At 40.1% G+C, this 18,758-nt stretch overlaps 1 protein-coding gene across 2 annotated transcripts in view; it reads right to left on the bottom strand.

The window, feature by feature from the left end:
- Positions 1-1,791: 1,791 nt before the first annotated feature.
- The window catches only part of FAM120C (family with sequence similarity 120C), a 165,017-nt gene continuing 148,050 nt past the window's right edge, over positions 1,792-18,758 (bottom strand). Inside the window, exons 13-16 of one of the 2 annotated variants that reach the window (XM_040266048.1) lie at positions 15,984-16,182; positions 10,560-10,698; positions 10,114-10,171; positions 1,792-6,636 (exon numbers count right to left, since the gene is read on the bottom strand). In XM_040266048.1, the coding sequence (XP_040121982.1) occupies positions 6,385-6,636; positions 10,114-10,171; positions 10,560-10,698; positions 15,984-16,182 (648 nt within the window). In that variant the 3' untranslated portion in view covers positions 1,792-6,384. The remainder of the gene's footprint in view (positions 6,637-10,113; positions 10,172-10,559; positions 10,699-15,983; positions 16,183-18,758) is intronic. The other variant, XM_040266049.1, reaches the window with a different exon arrangement.

Raw genomic sequence — 18,758 nt, forward strand, 5'->3', positions numbered from 1 at the left:
ACTGAGCCACAACAATCAGTAGTGTATCTGTGTCAATCCCAATGTCCTCATTCCTTCCACTCACCCCTTTCCTCCTTGGTATCCATACAGTCGTTCCCTATGTCTCTATTTCTGCTTTGCAAATAAGTTCATCTATACCTTTCATGAGACCCGCATATACATGTTAATATATGATATTTGTTTTTCTCTTTCTGACTTACTTCATTCTGTGTAACACTCTCTAGATTCATTCACATCTCTGCAAATGATGCAATTTCATTCCTTTTTATGGCTGAGTAATATTTCATTGTGTATATGTACCACATCTTCTTTTAAAAAAATATTTTTTTTATTATTTGGCTGTGGTGGCTCTTCATTGTGGCAACTGTGGTGCCACAACATTCTTGTGGTGCCTGAACTTCCTAGTTGCAGCATGTGGGCTTAGCTGCTCCACGACATGTGGGATCTTAGCTTCCCCATCGGAGATCGAACCTTTGTCCTCTACATTGCAAGGCAGGTTCTTAACCATAGGAGCACCAGGGAAGTCACCCAAATCTTCTTTATCCATTCCTCTGTGATGGACATTTAGGTTGCTTCCATGTCCTGGCTATTGTAAATTGGGGTGCATGTGTCCTTTTAAAACATTGCACAGTGGTAGATGCCAAGACAAAGTTGTTCAAATTTAGTATAGTGGCAGAGATACAGTGAAGTGCTACAGGGACTGGTTGTGGTGAGTCTGTACAGGGACCCCAGTAAGGAATCAGGAAAAGAACCAAAAAGACATGAGCTGAATCTGGAGGGAAAAGTTGACACTGCACCAGAGACAAGGAGAGAGAGGGATTCTAGGAAATGATATAAGCAAATGAGAAGAAGTGGATATTAACAGTGTAATGTGTAGGATGCGCTTTAGTGTAGCTAGAGCAAGTTGGGGTGGCAGGAAATGAGGCTTCCAGATCATGAATGCACCATGGAAGCAGGCATGTAGCATGTCAGGACAGATTCCTCTGGAAGCTGATAAGCATGATGGATTAAAGCAGTGGTTCTTAACTTCTTAAGACTTCTTTAAGCAATTGAAAAAGGTACGCATCCTTTCACTGGGAAAAGGTACATACGCGTAGACACAAAATTAGCTCACAGTTGCCTGGTTAGGAATAAGGCAGAGGAGCAACTACAACAATTCAGGTGAAACATAAGGAAGCCTGAACTAAACCACAGCAAGTGGGGAGATAAAAGGGACAGATGTGAGAAAAAGAAAGATGGTTGAGTGTTACCAACAGATCTTGTCACAAACTGGACTTGAGAAATGAGGGAAAGGCATGCATCAAGGATAACTCCCAGGTTGGTTTGTGGTATAGACAATTGAGTAGAAGGTAGTGTCACTCATGGAGAGAAGCAGGCTTTGGAAGAGAAGATAGGTTTGGTTTGGGAAATGTGAAGTCAAAGGTGCCTTTAGAACATCCAAATAAAGAAGTTCAGCAGGAAGCTAAATATGACCCAGAGGGATGGTACAGGGAAGGAGGTGGGAGGGGGGTTCAAGATGGGGAACACATGTACACCCGTGGCGGATTCATGTTGATGTATGGCAAAACCAATACAATATTGTAAAGTAATTAAACTCCAATTAAAATAAATTTATATTTAAAAAAATATGCCCTTCCTTTTAATGATTCTTGTACTAGCTCTCTTGCTCTAATGTTCAACTACAAACAGGCTTCTAAGTTTCTGTTTAACACTTCTAAATTGAGACAAGTATATCCTCCATTTACAGAAAAAAATCCAGAAGTGGGAAAATTAAATTTCACACACCCAAAATTATTTCACATTTTTTAACTGAAAGAATAGACTTTTATTAAGCACTGTAAGTTTCTTTCCATCAGCATTAACAGAACACCAGACCAATTTCCATCACAGAACAACTCCTGAGACATTTTCATTCCTTTCTGAAACACTTTCCTTAACTCCTGCAGTTTCCCCTAAGAAGCATCCATTCAAACTTACATTAATAAACTATGGAGCTTTTGTGGTGAGGTGGGCCAAAAAGGCAGGGAATTTGGAAGAGAAATACATATTATCCATCCACTAAACACACTGTCAAGAGCACAGGAGAAGAGATATTAACACAGGAAAAAACACTGAAAGATTTTACATTGGTCAATAACATCATTTATCAGGGAGCACTAAAAATCAATGAATCCTTGTAGTTAAAGTTTCTTTACCTAGTATGTTATTCTAGAAATAGAATAGAATAAAATAAAAGGTGGATGAGGAAGTGTCTTCTGGGAAGTAACTAAAATGAATTTATCAGCTTTGGTGGGGTTATAAATGATTAATAAAAACTGAAATATGTAATTTGTTTCATTTACATGAAAATCCACTAGTCATCAGTTACTACCAACACGGACAAAGAGAGCATCTATAAAAAAGTACAAGGGCAATGTCAAAAGCTGCAGTGGGCACCCTAGCACAGGGGGCATTTTATTTTGCTTTTACCTTGGAAAAAATGTTTTGTAAAAAAAATATGAAGTTCTTTTCTTAGAACAGCAAAATAACCTCTGACAATCCTGAAGATAATTAGCAGTAATAGGGGAATAGGTACACTGAGCTCTACCTGCACCAGCAGACTATAGCAATAAGCTAAGGGAAAAGAAAATGGAAAGTCAAATAAAAGAAGGTGCCAAAGTCACAAGAGGGAGAAAAACATAGGGTGACACACAATGGAATAGTGAGAACTTACCCTCCGAAACCCCAAGCATATTTGGGAAATATGCATTAGGAACTGAACAGGTAAAATGATTAAACCTTAGTAGAATTAACTAACTACTTAAACTGTGGTCTACTTGTACTGTCATTTCAATGTGGGGTGGGGAGTCTTAAAGGCCGAAAGGGTAGCACTGACATGCTTACAGAAGCCTTCTAAGGTTCCAGTGGACTGGATCTCTATAGCCAAGCAGTTACTTCCACATTCTTTTTACCCTACATAAACTTTCTTACCCCAAGCCCCTTCTTAACCACCCTCTCTAATGCCTTACATGACTGTTTTTCTCAGTGATTAAAACAAGTTAATGTGACTTGGCCAATGATGCCAGGAAATCAAGATGCAGACAAAAATCAAATGTCACTAGCCAAAGCAAGTGCCATTTCTTCGGTTTTAAAGTCTACCCAAAGTCCTACTGGCTTAGAATGAAAATGGTACAAGTGAGCAGAAGTTTTATCAGGCCTGGTCCAGACTAGACTGGCCACTGAATAAGGGTGGGAGTTATAGGCTGACCCCAAGATACACCAGCAGAAATCAAGAACTGCAAGTCCTTGAGGATCTGTGGCTGTATATATCCAGGGTGCTTTTGCTTATGGCCCTACAAAGTAAAGGGGTCATTCCTGGGGTTTCTTAAATGATGTATGACTTTGTCCAAGAAAGTCAGAAATTGAACCTCAAATGAAGGATGACAGTCTCTTCAAGTGGTACTCACAACAAAGAGCAGACTCAGTTTCCTAATTTGAAAGAAATTAGAAAAAGTTGATCTTGAAACTAGAAAAAGTTAATCTTCCAGTGATAAACCTTAGTCTTTCTGACTTCTAAATTATATGTCTTGGCAGATAAAACATAGGACTATGGCCCTTTATAGTTCTTTCTTGTAACCTTACAAACTCAAAATTCTGAATCTAAATAAAAATCAAAGTTGGAAGTGAGTCACTTGTTTCATCCTGGGCCAGGCTAGGAGAAAGTGGAAGTGTGTGGAAGGGAGAAAAGCAAGCCTTTTGGCAAACTGGAATCATCCCTGTCAAACAGCAGTTTTACTTCTCACAGTGAATGCCTACAAAATAATATATCTTCTTAATGCTGTGAGAGTTAACAATACTGTCATTTGATCATATCAAATAGATTCAAGATTTACAGAAACAGCAACTGAAGAAAATACCTTATATAACTCCAAGTACTTCCAAATAGAAAATGGAGCTAGCTAGCTAGTCAACACAGCTCAGTGATTCTGGTTACTTTTAGAGCTCCAAAGGATTCCTCCCTCTGTCGTTCCAGAAAGAAATTTCCAAGTCATGTAAGTTCGCTATTAAATCCTTCTCTTGCTGGAAACAGAAGTCCTAACCATCAAGATGTTGTGAAAGGTTGGGCAGGCTAGGAAAAGAGCAGGGAAAACTAGGGGAGCCAACTCCATACAGGAAGCTTTTGTACACTTTATTATTGGTTACATTTGCCTGGGTATGCATTCTTGTCATCCTGCTCTGGTTTATGTAAGAAGTGTCTGGGTAGGGGAAGAGGCATTCTAGACCTCCCCACCTCTGCAAACTGTGGGTTCTCTTAAACTAGGCCAGACTAGGATAAAACAATCTGAGACATCTTCAATCTTTCATGATACACTCATTGTAAGTGGGCAGTAAGCAAACAGCTTTCTGGTTGTCTAGAAAAATGTCACCCAGGACCTGCTCTGGGTTAAGGCGCATGAGGTTTTTCAAAAAGAGAGAGGACCCTGCTAGAAGTCTAGTCAGTTGTATTCCTGTAGAAATGGTACTTCTTGGGCAAGAATATTACAAAGCCCAAAAGGAGGTGTATGAGGCTAGAAGCCTCAATTCCTGAATGAAGACACATGCTAATCTGTTGCAAGCCATGTTCCCATCCCTTATACTTAGGCTGCTGAGGAGGGAAACTGGAAGTGCAAGGTTGTCTCAAGAGTATCTCTGGCAAAGAGTAACAGACTCTTTGTCCCGGGCAGATTCTGATCTTACTTGGGGGCCAGGAAACTTCCACAGAACACCCCTGTTGGCCCAGGCCAGAGTCCTCTGAAGTCTTCCTTGCAAAGCAAATGAAAAGATCCAGTAGTCAAAATGTCAATGAATAAATGAAACAATCTAGGCATGTAAAATCAAATTGTCGATTTCCTCACACTTCCCTACCCACTCTCCTTCAGGGATTCATGGCAATCAATTCTAGCCTAAGGCCAGTTTGATCCTAGAGTTTCAGATGAGATTTCCCCAAACTGGCTGCAAGCCCTGGTAATTACCTTCCATCCGCTTTCTCTCTCCCAACCAGGCTGCTCCTTCATAAGAAAACGCCCAACTCTTCCCAATCCTACTCCAACCTCCTGTTTTTACCATAGGGGATGTGAGGACTCTGATCAAGATTAAGCTTGTAACAATCCAACTGTTTGTTGTTCTGAACAGGCAATCTCTGGAAAGTACTTTTTGTCTGCTTAGAGAAGCCCATCTTCTTGTAATTGTGATGGGCTACGACTTAGTAAGGATTTTTAAACTGTGGTCTTCTGAAACCCACCACTCCATAGCAGTGGAAGCATTTCTGGGAAATTCAGTAAATCTTCTGGGACATCATCATGTATGTATGTGTGTGCATGTATACATATATATATATATATATATACACACACAACATATATATATTTATATATACATACATACACATATATTTATATATATATATAAAATATATATAGATAAATAGATCTGTCTCTTTATATAAAGGGTATGTGTATGCATATAGATACACACATTCATATATACATCCACCCAAACATCCATACACAGACAGACACACACACATGCACGCACGCACGCACACAGTCTTTTGAGTTCCCTTTAGAACATCATTTAATTACACTGATTCCCACCCTTGCAGGGAGTGGGTGAACTGCACCACATCTTCTATTTTACAAATAATGCCTTAGTTCAGAGGCAGGAAAAATCTGCCCAGTACTTTTTCGACTCACTTGAATCCCCCAGTACAAAGGCCATTGGTAGTTATTTTAAGTGTATAAAATTAAAAAAAGAATTAAAAAAATAAAATAACCAACACTACCTCATTTTCCTGAAAACATCTACCTATCTGATTGTCAGGCCAGAGCTAGAGGCGGTAGTACAAATCCCTGGCATAGGTGAGTGGGGAAAAGAGTTAGAAGGATGTGGATACTGATTATACATGAAGGCCCTACCAGTTCATAAAGAAAAAAACAAGTTAGGAAGCCATAGGTAGCTGTATCCACCATCCCATGGGTTTTGTAAATGAACATCATAATAAAGACTCAGAAAACCAAAGCTAGACCTTTTCTGTAGGTCCTTACGTGATGATACCCAATAGTCTGTGCCTTAATAGCCTCCCAGGGGAGGTAAAGAGAATATTGGCACTATATATTCAATTTGAGAATAGGAACCAGTCTTGTTGCCATTCATATTTGATCAGAGCTTCTCTAGAAACAGACTGCTGAGTCTGGAAGCCCAGAAAAAGACAGGGAAGGGGAAAAGATGGATACCAAAGAACACCCCCATCAAAATCCTGAACAAAACTAGGATAAGCATTTCACGTCCTCCTCTAACTTAGGCCTAAAATCAGAGAAGTATAGGTTTTCCCCTCTTCCTGATCTGCTGAAGCCATCTTCTTGCTTGTTACTCCTCTTTCTGTTGTGTCACAGTTCCTCGCTTTTGCTCTTGTAAGCGGCTCTTCTCACCATTCTTCCCAGGGAAGTACCGGTTACCATTATTATACACACTGCTGTCTCTGGATAAGGCACACTGTGATGGAGCTGGAAGATGATCATTCTTCTCTTCCTTGATCAATGTGCCACTGTTTCCATCTACCTGTGAGCGAGACCGACCTTGTTGAGGCTCCAGGGATTTAGAAACTCCATCTGAAGAGCTCTGTCAAAAACAGAGATAGTCAGTAGGAATGGTAATCCCAAAACTGGCTGATCCTTCCCAAGCATGTTTATAAGCTAGCCTGTGGAAACTGCTTCAGTTCTTAAAAAACACCAAAAAGCCCAAAGCTCGTTAGCACCTAGTACACTCTGACACTGTCTGGAGAACTTAGGGTGACAACAAAAGGATCTAACTCGAATCTAACGGCAATGACAACAACACAATAACGGCCCAGCTACTATTTACCAAGTTTTACAGTATATTTTTTCAAATGCCAAAAGGCACCTTAAATGGTAGATATTGTGACATCCCATTTACAGATGAGGAAGCTGAGGCTCAAAAAGATTAAAGTAACTTGCTTAAGGAGATACAAGTAGAAAGTAGTGGGGCCAGGATTCCACTCCAGGTCAGTCAGCCTCTAAAGTTTATTCTCTTAACTTTCATGCAGCCATCCAATACCAACAGCTGGGTTTGTAAATGAAAGGAAAAGAAAACAAATGATAAGATCTATGTGCAATATTTCACAGAATCTTTCATAACTAAAAACAATCACTTGGTTTTAATTTCAGCAATGGTAACTGCTCCTGAAATGCTAATGCCATGAACTACATCACCTTGAAGTGCAGTACTGGCTCCCAATGAGTATTATTAGTAATAATAAGAGTTTCTGATTATTAAGTGGTTGGACATGCCAGGTATTCTGATGCTGGTTTCAAAGAAAGACAAACGAGGCTCAAAAAAGTAAAATGACTTGCTCAAGGTCATTGGCATGCCCAGATTTGCATCCAAGTCTGTTTGATTCCAAAGACATTGTTCTTTCCACTGACACAATACATAATGGAAATCTAATGCCCATTGAATATGTGGTCATTATAGATAATAACTACCAATACTTATTGAGCACTTCCCAGGTACCAGGTTCTATGTTAAAGACTTCACTATATTATCTCATTTAACACTCAGAATAATTCTGAGGTAGATACCAATTCTGCCATTTTTATAGATGATGGAACTAGGGCACAGAGAGGGTAAGTAACTTGCCCAAAGTTACAAAACTGGTAAGTGGCACTGCCAGATTCAATGCTAGATCATTTGTCTCCAATACCTATACAACATAGAGGTTACTGTGAAGTTCTTCTCAAGAACCTGGAAATAAGATGAAACTAGTAATGGAAGGAATTAGCCATGTCAGTCAACAAAGAAATAAAAATGTAATAAATAAGAGACTGAAGAATTTGAGAATACACAAAACCTCATAGGACTGTAATGGAATATTTAATAAACTGGAACAATTAATTATCTCAGATGGGAAGATGCCTTAGCTACAAACAAAGTCAATGTAAGGATTTCCTTGGCCAGGCTACCTCTAGAGTAAGTAACAGTACCCCCAGAAATCTTAGCTAAGAGGAATTTAAGATCATCTATCATCCCCTTTTCCCCTCTAGTTTCCCCATCTAGAAGAGAATAATAGTATATGACAGAGGATGAGATGGCTGGATGGTATCATGGTATCACCGACTTGATGGACATGAGCTTGAGCAAGCTCCAAGAGTTGGTAATGCACAGGGAAGCCTGGTGTGCTGCAGTCCATGGGGTCGCAGAGTCTGACACTACTGAGTGACTGAACTAAATAGTATATATTAACTAGATATCAAATAGTATCCATAAACCAGAGAGAATAATATTATCTATTTCACAGGTTCATATAAGGAATCAATGACACACACCATGTAAAGCATGGTGGCGTCTGGCATGCTGTAAGAACTCAATAATTGCTAGCTAATATTACTGTTCTGATTCCACACCCTCAGGCAAACTTCTGATACCATAGCCTCCTTGGCAGCTTGCTCTTAGAGAAAGCAAGCTCTGATTAGACATGGTTAAGAGCATGCATACAAGAGTCAGGCAGGCCTAGGTATGAATCTTGTCTAACAATTACAGTTGTTATACTGTATCAGAATTAGCACAGTACAGGGCTTTGCAATCAGTCAGCTCAAGCTAGAATGCCAACTCTAATATTAACTTGATGGTCAAGATGCTTTATTCTCCTGAGCCTTAGTTTTCTCCTGTTTAAAATGGGAATAATAAGTACATGTATTTATAAGAGTGACTAGGAAAAAGTATACAATATATTGTGACCATTATTTCTTTCCACTGTAAATTAGTACTTTACCTTTCACCTTCTCCCTTCTCGTCCCCTCCCCCATTCCTTTAGCCATATCCACAAAGCTATTTCTGTGGTGTTGGTTAATGTGAGCGAACCACTGAAAGATAGATCCACTATGATTGCACCAAAGATATCAAGTTTTTTTAGGCTGTATGCCTACTGATCAGTCCTTGAATCATAGTGAATTCATCAAGGCTGTAGTACCTTGTGTATGTGTATGTGTGCTCAGTCATGCTCGACTCTTTGTGACCCTATGGACTGTAGCCCACGAGGCTCCTCTGTCCGTGAGGTTTTCCAGGCAAGAATACTGGATTGGGTTGCCATTCCCTTCTCCAACCTTATGAGAGGGCTATCTTATAGGGTACTACCTTATGGGAGACTACCCGAGTGATCCATTTTCCTGCACAGTGCAATCCCTTTTCCCTTACTGAGCAGTTTCTGGAAAAAGCTGAGAAGCTTTGCAGAAAAACCCAAAGTCACTTCTTTCTGGCTTTGGAGTACATTATAAAACACGTGTAGGGGACTTATCACTGTAGTTTCATGTTGGACTCAAAATAACATTAAAGCAAATTTGTATTCCTTGTGAAAACATTAGAAAATGGGAGTAACATGGATGCAATGAGGGCTGGCTGTATACATGAGAGAAGAGCTGGAATTGAGGACTGATGGTAAAATGGCCTTGCAGAATGGTCTCATCAACGACTTTTGTGAGGATTAGAAACCACATGTAAAATGTCTAGTAGAGGGCTTTGGAGAACACAGGCACTTAAGAAATGATAGTTACTATGCTACGAGGAGCCCAGCAGTCTGAAACCAGTACAAGATTTTGGATCTCTACAGGGGGATGGGGGACCAGTGAATCTGAAGACCAGTGAGTTTCAGACCATTCTGAACCAGCAAGAATAAGCAGAATGGCAGTGCCTCCTCCTCTCCCATCATCAGCAAAGGCAAAAGTCCAATTTTCTAAGCATCTCTGGTAGCACCACAGAAACTGAGGTGTGCTGTTGGAATCCCACTGTTAATTTCACTTTGGCCTCTTTATGGTTCATGTAGTAATGCTTTGCTAAGTGCAGTCTTTAGGACACAGTACCAAGTTTCTATTTTGTGGCCTCACTCAGGGAAAAGGATAACACTCTGCAGCCCTGTGGGAACAGCCTGGGCAGGTTAACCCTCAAAAGACTGCTAGAGAGTAGGTAGATGAAATTAAATGCTGGGAGAAGCTACAAAAGCTCCCAGGTTTCCATGCCTGATCTGGTCTCTTGCAAACAAAAACAAAAATAAGAAGAGGTAGATCATCTCAAAAAGGTACTTACTTGTTTATTTCCTTTTTTGTGTCCTTTGGCTCCTCTACCAGTCTGTTCTTTTCCATGCCTTGAGAAAGTGGGTGGGGGGAGGGGAAAGTGATCATGAGGAACACATAAAGCCCATACCTCCATTTTCACTTAATTAACTACTCACCTCCACTAGCAAGTTTGACCCTCTTAGGTTAGATGCCTCTCCTCTGTGTTACCAGTGTAAACCTCTATTTGTCACTTTTATGTTATACTGACTTGTCCCGTGTCCCAAGTCCTCCTCTAGGGCAAAAACTGTTTCAAGGCAGGGCATTTATTATATGTTTACTGAACTCAACTGAAAACTGGCTTTAAAAATGCAAAGTTAGTTCATGCCTCTTACCTTAATAAAAGGGTTCAATAGCTGGGCATTTTCCCAAGAGCACCTTGATTGATACTAGCTTATACCAACCTATTCAAATACATACCCCTTTCCTGGCCCACCGACAGAAACCACCTGCATGCCAAAGGAGCCTCGCCCCCTGGAGGATCTGCTGCCAGCCCACTGGCCCACAACCATCCCAGCAATCTCCAGTTTTCCTCCTTGGGGTGGGATTGGATGGAGTCCTAGAAAGAGAGGAATAATGGCAGCAGTGAATGGCAAGTGCAAGGTAGAATAAGAGGTGGAATAAAAGATCCACAGCCCACATACTCTATGTATTTTTCCATTTCTCTATGATAAAAAGACTGTGATAACAACAAAGGGTCATGGTGGAGGCAAATTTCAGAAGAAGGGGTTGAAAATCTACATACATCCACTTTAGCAAGTGGGGTGGGCCTGATTCATTTTTCAACTACAGAGCCTATACACAGTAGGCATTCATATTTGTGGAGAGAGGATGAGGTCTTAATATCTAGCTATTGGAAAATTATAGGCCCAAACTACCTTTTTAAAGCAGGAAATGAATTTATTTCATGTACACATGTATTCATGTATTTCCGGGAGAAATATCAATAACCTCAGATATGCAGATGACACCACCCTTATGGCAGAAAGTGAAGAAGAACTAAAGAGCCTCTTGATGAAAGTGAAAGAGGAGAGTGAAAAAGTTGGCATAAAGCTCAACATTCAGAAAACTAAGACCATGGCATTTGGTCCCATCACTTCACAGCAAATAGATGGAGAAACAGTGGAAACTGTGGCATACTTTATTTTCTGGGGCTCCAAAATCACTGCAGATGGTGACTGCAGCCATGAAATTAAAAGAAGCTTACTCCTTGGGAGAAAAGTTATGACCAACCTAGACAGCAGAGACATTGCTTTGCCAACAAAGGTCCGTCTAGTCTAAGCTACGGTTTTTCCAGTAGTCATATATGGATGTGAGAGCTGGACTATAAAGAAAGCTGAGTGCCGAAGAACTGATGTTTTTGAACTGTGGTGTTGGAGAAGACTCTTGAGAGTCCTTTCCAAGGAGGTCCAAGCAGTCTATCCTAAAGGAGATCAGTCCTGGGTGTTCACTGGAAGGACTGATGCTAAAGCTGAAACTCTAATACTTTGGCCACCTCATGGGAAGATTTGATTCATTGGAAAAGATCCTGATGCTGGAAGGGATTGGGGGCAGGAGGAGAAAGGCTTGACAGAGGATGAGATGGGTGGATGGCATCACTGACTCAATGGATATAAGTTTGAGTCAGCAACTCCAGGAGTTGGTGATTTACAGAGAGGCCTGGCATGCTGCAGTCCATGGGGTGGCAAAGAGTCAGACACAACTGAGCAACTGAACTGAACTGATACATGAATTTATACATCCTCATGTAACTGGCCAAAACTACTTTTGATTCAAATGCATGTCACTACACACTGGAGGATTAGTCAAACAACCAAACAGAACAAAAAATAATGAAACTAAACTAACAGTTTAATGAAGAATTGATGTTTTCAAATTGTGCTGGAGAAGACCCTTGAGGGTCTCTTGGACAGCAAGGAGATCAAATCAGTCAATCCTAAAGGAAATCAGTCCTGAATATTCATTGGAAAGACTGATGCTGAAGCTCCAATACTTTGGCCACCTGATGCCAACAGCCAACTCATTGGAAAAGACCCTGATGCTGGTAAAGATTGAGGGCAGAAGGGGAGACAGAATGAGATGGCTGGATGGCATCATTGACTCAATGGGCAAGAGTTTGAGCAAACTCTGGGGGATAGTGAAGGACAGGGGAGCTTGGTGTGCTGAAATTTATGGGGTTGCAAAGAGCTGACACAACTTAGCGACTGAATAACAACAAACTAACAGTGATTTATGATTACCAAGTAAGAATAGTGACACTTGAAAACCAGAACCAATTAAAGACAAGATAGCATGATATCTTAAAACAGGAAATTCCAACTCTGTGTGTGAGTTCACAAGCACAGTACAGGTCTGCAATTTGGCACAAAAGAAAGCTTTCATAAGACAGAGAATGCTAGTAAGCCTTTATTTTATGGAAAAAACCCAAATATTAATAACTCTTCACTCATTTAGCAGGTTGTTAGCAAATAGCCCCTCATTTATATAAAAATGGGAGTCTAAGGAACTAGGTGATTAACCAATCCTAAGAGGGCAAGAAAGATTTGCATTTGGGGATCCTATTGTGGCCTTTAAGAAGGCAGGAGGCTCCTCATGAGCCACCAGTAACTGGAGACTAGGTTTTATCACTGGGAGCTGGGACAATGGTGAGGACCTTCTGAGAACTTGGCCTTAATTAAAGCTATCTTCTGAGACACAATAAAATCAGCATGTAAAGAATGAGGGCAGGCATCTGTAAAAACATCTTCAAAGGATGGAATGAAGGGCTGGCTCCCTGGTTTCTGAGACCTAATCATTACCTGAGTGAACTGAGCAGACATTTACATTGCTCACCTAGGCACATCCTTGAATTGAAACATCCATACTGAAGTTTGTGACCCTAAATTTAAGACAAATTTCCACTTCCAAGCTTTACTATTTTTAAAGTGATGAGCAATACACAACACACACTTCAACCATACCACTCTCACCCAATCATAGAATCTTGATATTTCATGTTAAAATGTCCCCATTAAAATACTGTTTCACCAGGAAAAAAGGTTGTTTGAATTATCAGGATCAGTACCTGACCTACCTAAGCAAGAATGTTTGTTTGTCATTAAGCCACAGTTCAGATATCACCATAATTTATTCATACATGTGTTGTGTATCTACTGTGTTGGTCAAAAGGTTTGTATTTTTCTGTAAGATGGCTCTAGTAGTGCTTCAGTTCAGTGCAGTTCAGTCACTCAGTAATGTCCGACTCTTTGTGACCCCATGAATCACAGCACGCCAGGCCTCCCTCTCCATCACCAACTCCCAGAGTCTACTCAAACTCATGTCCATCGAGTTTGTGATGCCTTCCAGCCATCTCATCCTCTGTCATCCCTTCCTCCTGCCCCTAATCCTTCCCAGCATCAGGGTCTATTCCAATGAGTCAAATCTTTACATGAGGTGGCCAAAGTATTGAAGTTTCAGCTTTAGCATCAGTCCTTCCAATGAACACCCAGGACTGATCTCTTTTAGGATGGACTGGTTGGACCTCCTTGCAGTCCAAGGGACTCTCAAGAGTCTTCTCCAACACCACAGTTCAAAAGCATTAATTCTTCGGTATTCAGCCTTCTTCAGAGTCCAACTCTCACATCCATACATGACTACTGGAAAAACCATAGCCTTGACTAGACGGACCTTTGTTGGCAAAGTAATGTCTCTGCTTTTTAATATGCTGTCTAGGTTGATCATAACTTTCCTTCGAAGGAGTAAGTGTCTTTTAATTTCATGGCTGCAATCACCATCTGCAGTGATTTTGGAGTTCCCCCAAAATAAAGTCTGACACTGTTTCCACTGTTTTCCCATCTATTTCCCATGAAGTGATGGGACCAGATGCCATGATCTTCGTTTTCTGAATGTTGAGCTTTAAGCCAACTTTTTCACTCTCCTCTTTCACTTTCATCAAGAGGCTTTTTAGTTCTTCTTCACTTTCTGCCATAAGGGTGGTGTCATCTGTATATCTGATGTTATTGATATTTTTCCTGGCAATCTTGATTCCAGCTTGTGCTTCTTCCAGCCCAGCATTTCTCATGATGTACTCTGCACGTAAGTTAAATAAGCAGGGTGACAATATACAGCCTTGACGTACTCCTTTTCCTATTTGGAACCAGTCCGTTGTTCCATATCGTTCTAACTGTTGCTTCCTGACCTGCATATAGGTTTCTCAAGAGGCAGGTCAGGTGGTTATCAGTGTGCATTTATTTAAAAAAGAAAGGTAAAAATGCAACTGAAATGCAAAAAAAAAAAAAATTTGTGTAGTGTATGGAGAAGGTGCTGTGATTGGTTGAACATATCAGAAGTGGTTTGAGAAATTTTGTACTAGAGATTTCTCACTGGACAATGGGCCAGAGTCAGGTAGACCAGTTGAAGTTGATTGGAATCAAACCGAGACATTAATTGAGAATAGTTAATGTTATACCATGTGGGAGATAGCCGATATACTCAAAATATTCAAACAAAATGTTGAAAATCATTTGCACCAGCTTGGTTATGTTCATAGCTTTGATGTTGGGCTTCCACTTAAGTTAAGGGAAAACCTTCTTGACTATAATTCTGCTTATGATTCTCTACTTAAATGTAATGAAAACATTTCATTGTGATGGATAATTAAAAGTGGATACTGGACAATAATGTGTAATGGAAGAGATCATGCAGTAAGTGAAATGAACCACCACCAACCACATCAAAGTTCAGTCTTCATCTGAAGAAGGTGATGTTGTGTATATGGTGGGATTGGAAGGGGGTCTTCTATTATGAACTCCTTCTGGGAAACCAAACGATTAATTCCAACAAGTATTGCTCCCAATTAAACCAACTGAAAGCAGCACCCAATAAAAAGTACCCAGAATTAGTAAACAGAAAATGTAAAATCTTCCATCAGGATAGTGCAAGACTATTTGTTTTTCTATGATCAGGCAACAACTGGTACAGCTTGGCTGCAAAGTTCTGATTCATCCACTGTATTCACCAGACACTGCACCTTCAGATTTCCACTTATTTTAGTCTTTACAAAATTCTCTTAATGGAAAAAATTTCAATTCCTTGGAAGACTATCAAAGACACCTGGAACTATTCTTTGCAAAAAAAAAAAAAAAGTTTTGGGAAGATGAAATTATGAAGTTGCCTGAAAAATGGCAGAAGGTAATGGAACAAAATGATGAATACCTTGTTCAATGAAGTTCATGGTGAAAATTAAAACTGTGTCTTTTAACTTTAAAAATGAAGGAACTTTTTGGCTAACCCAGTATATGTATATGTGGATCCACATGTATATCTATGTATTTGCTTTCCTCACTAAAACACAATCCCCTAGAGGGTACAGACTGTGACTTATTTCTCTCTATGCTTCTGGAAATGTGTTAGGTCTACCCTCAGAGTGGAAACGGGTATATCAAGCTACGGTTGTTTGCTGACACTAGGCATTTACTGACTTCCCACTGCTCCTCCTGCAAGTTCCTGTGTACACCTGTCTATGGGGAATGAGTGGGCTAACCAGCAACCATGAAGACCCAGTTCACATGAACTGCAGTTCTCAAAAGTAAAATGTGACTCTTGGTTTCTACATCAGTTACTTCGTAAGTCAAAACCTTAGGAACTAATAACTTCCATGGAGAGTAGTCTGGGAAGTCAGTGGGCTTTCTTCCCTAGGCCACACCCCTCCATTTCAATAAGCTACTCTTCAAACCACACTACAGCACAGACCATAAATGAGATAAGATATATATGAAACTGCTGATTCTGTAACTGGCAATAATACTGGATGGGTTATTATGAAATAGATTGACACTGACAAACACCTTATTCTTAGGTACTGACCTGCAAACCCCCGGCTCCTTCCTTGAGGGGGAGGTGGCATTGGGCCCATGGCTCGGGGATAAAGTGAAACAGAGTAGAGAGAGGGCACCATGGGAGGCATAAAGGTAGGTGATGGAAGTAGAGAAGGCGGTGGATGGTTCATGTTGACTCCTTCAAGTATGCTCTGTCTCATCTTCTCCACTTTGGTTGCCAGGTCAGCCTTCAAATGAAGAACAGAGTAATAATAGCAGTTGCAATTTTTAAAACTTCTCCTATGTTTCAGGCACAGTATTGGGCGGTCTATGTACAAACTCACAAGTCTATTCCCATGAATGGAATCATGGCCTGGAGTTAAATGGCTCAAGGTAACATACTCAGGGAAGCCTCCCTGACAACAAAGCTCTCACTCTTTGCATGATGCCAAACTACCATCATACTAGTTCTGACCAAAGGCTTATGAGGCACCATGATTAGGTCAAGAAAGACAAATACAACAATGAGTATTTAGTAATGCCCAATCACACAGCCAGCAATAGGCTAGGTTATTTTTTAAGGGGGAGGTAATAGAATTATGTAAAGAGAGAACAAAACTTGACACATACAAACCCTTTTAACCTTCTCCCTCATACTCAGGATCAGAGACCATGGCCTCTATCCAGGAGAAGTCCATGCCTCTAGTCAAGAGGTAGCAAGCTTGTTCTGAAAAAGGCCATACTGTTTCTGTCACAACTACCTGACTCTCCCATTGTAGTATGAAAGCAGTCATGGACAATATGTAAATGAATGAATGTGGCCATGTTTCAAAATGTTTTATTGGAATAAAAATTCAAATTAAAAAAAATCTTTCTGTAGTTTGCTGGTCTCTTCTCTAATCTATCAGCTTATTCCCCACAAATGGACAAAGAAGAAAGTAAGGGCTCCTTTCCCTTGCCTTCTTTCATCTTTCCCAAGGCTTTATTGGAAAAAATATCCCCTGCTTTTATTCTGTCATCTATTTTACTGCCATCTTCTATTTATAAAATAGTTCCTTTACAAAAAATATCATTTGAAAAAATGACTTAAATAAGTGAAATGAAATTCTAAGAATGAGGGGAAAGGCATATAGTATATCTGAGCATTCATTCCATGGGGAAAAAATAACTCAGAGCAAAAAAAAAAGGAATATGAAAACTTGAAGCCCCATTATAAAAAACAAAACAAAACAAAACTCTTCCCAACATGATTTTGTTTTATTAATATAAATTTATTTATTTTAATTGGAGGCTAATTGCCTTACAAAATTGTAGTGGCTTTGCCATACATTGACATGAATCCAACACAGGTGTGCATGTGTTCCCCACCCTGAACCCCCCTCCCAACTCCCTCCCCATCCCATCCCTCTGGGTCATCCCAGTGCACCAGCCCCGAGCATCCTGTATCCTGCATCGAACCTGGACTGGGGATCCATTTCACATATGATATTTTACATGTTTCAATGCCATTCTCCCAAATCATCCCACCCTCTCCCTCTCCCACAGAGTCCAAAAGACTTCTACACATCTGTGTCTCTTTTGCTGTCTCGCATATAGGGTTATAATTACCATCTTTCTAAATTCCATATATATGTGTTAGTATACTGTATTGGTGTTTTTCTTTCTGGCTTACTTCACTCTGTATAATGGGCTCCAGTTTCACCCACCTTATTAGAACTGATTCAAATGTATTCTTTTTAATGGCTGAGTAATACTCCATTGTGTATATGTACCACTGCTTTCTTATCCATTCGTCTGCTGATGGACATCTAGGTTGCTTCCATGTCCTGGCTATTATAAACAGTGCTGTGATGAACAATGGGGTACATGTGTCTCTTTCAATTCTGGTTTCCTCGGTGTGTATGCCCAGCAGTGGGATTGCTGGGTCATATGGCAGTTCTATTTCCAGTTTTTTAAGGAATCTCCACACTGTTCTCCATAGTGGCTGCACTAGTTTGCATTCCCACCAACAGTGGAAGAGGGTTCCCTTTTCTCCAACCCTCTCCAGCATTTATTGCTTGTAGACTTTTGGATCGCAGCCATTCTGACTGGTGTGAAATGGTACCTCATTGTGGTTTTGATTTGCATTTCTCTGATAATGAGTAATGTTGAGCATCTTTTGATGTGTTTGTTAGCCATCTGTATGTATTCCTTGGAGAAATGTCTGTTTAGGTCTTTGGCCCATTTTTTGATTGGGTCGTTTATTTTTCTGGAATTGAGCTGCAGGAGTTGCTTGTATATTTTTGAGATTAATTTTTGTCAGTTGCTTCATTTGCTATTATTTTCTCCCATTCAGAAGGCTGTCTTTTCACCTTGCTTATAGTTTCCTTTGTTGTGCAGAAGCTTTTAATTTTAATTAGGTCCCATTTGTTTATTTTTGCTTTTATTTCCAGTATTCTAGGAGGTGGGTCATAGAGGATCCTGCTGTGAATGTACCCACTCATTCCCCAAATACAGAGAGTGTTCTGTCTATGTTGTCCTCTAGGAGTTTTATAGTTTCTGGTCTTACATTTAGATCTTTAATCCACTTTGAGTTTATTTTTGTGAATGGTGTTAGAAAGTGTTCTAGTTTCATTCTTCTACAAGCGGTTGACCAGTTTTCCCAGCATCTTGTTTTCCCATCTCTTGTTACAGAGATTGTCTTTTCTCCATTGTATATTCTTGCCTCCTTTGTTGAAGATAAGGTGTCCATAGGTGTGTGGATTTATCTCTGGGCTTTCTATTTTGTTCCATTGATCTATATTTCTGTCTTTGTGCCAGTACCATACTGTCTTGATGACTGTGG

The sequence above is a fragment of the Oryx dammah genome, unplaced genomic scaffold (assembly GCF_014754425.2).
Source record: "Oryx dammah isolate SB20612 unplaced genomic scaffold, SCBI_Odam_1.1 HiC_scaffold_23, whole genome shotgun sequence".
Classification (NCBI taxonomy): domain Eukaryota; kingdom Metazoa; phylum Chordata; class Mammalia; order Artiodactyla; family Bovidae; genus Oryx; species Oryx dammah.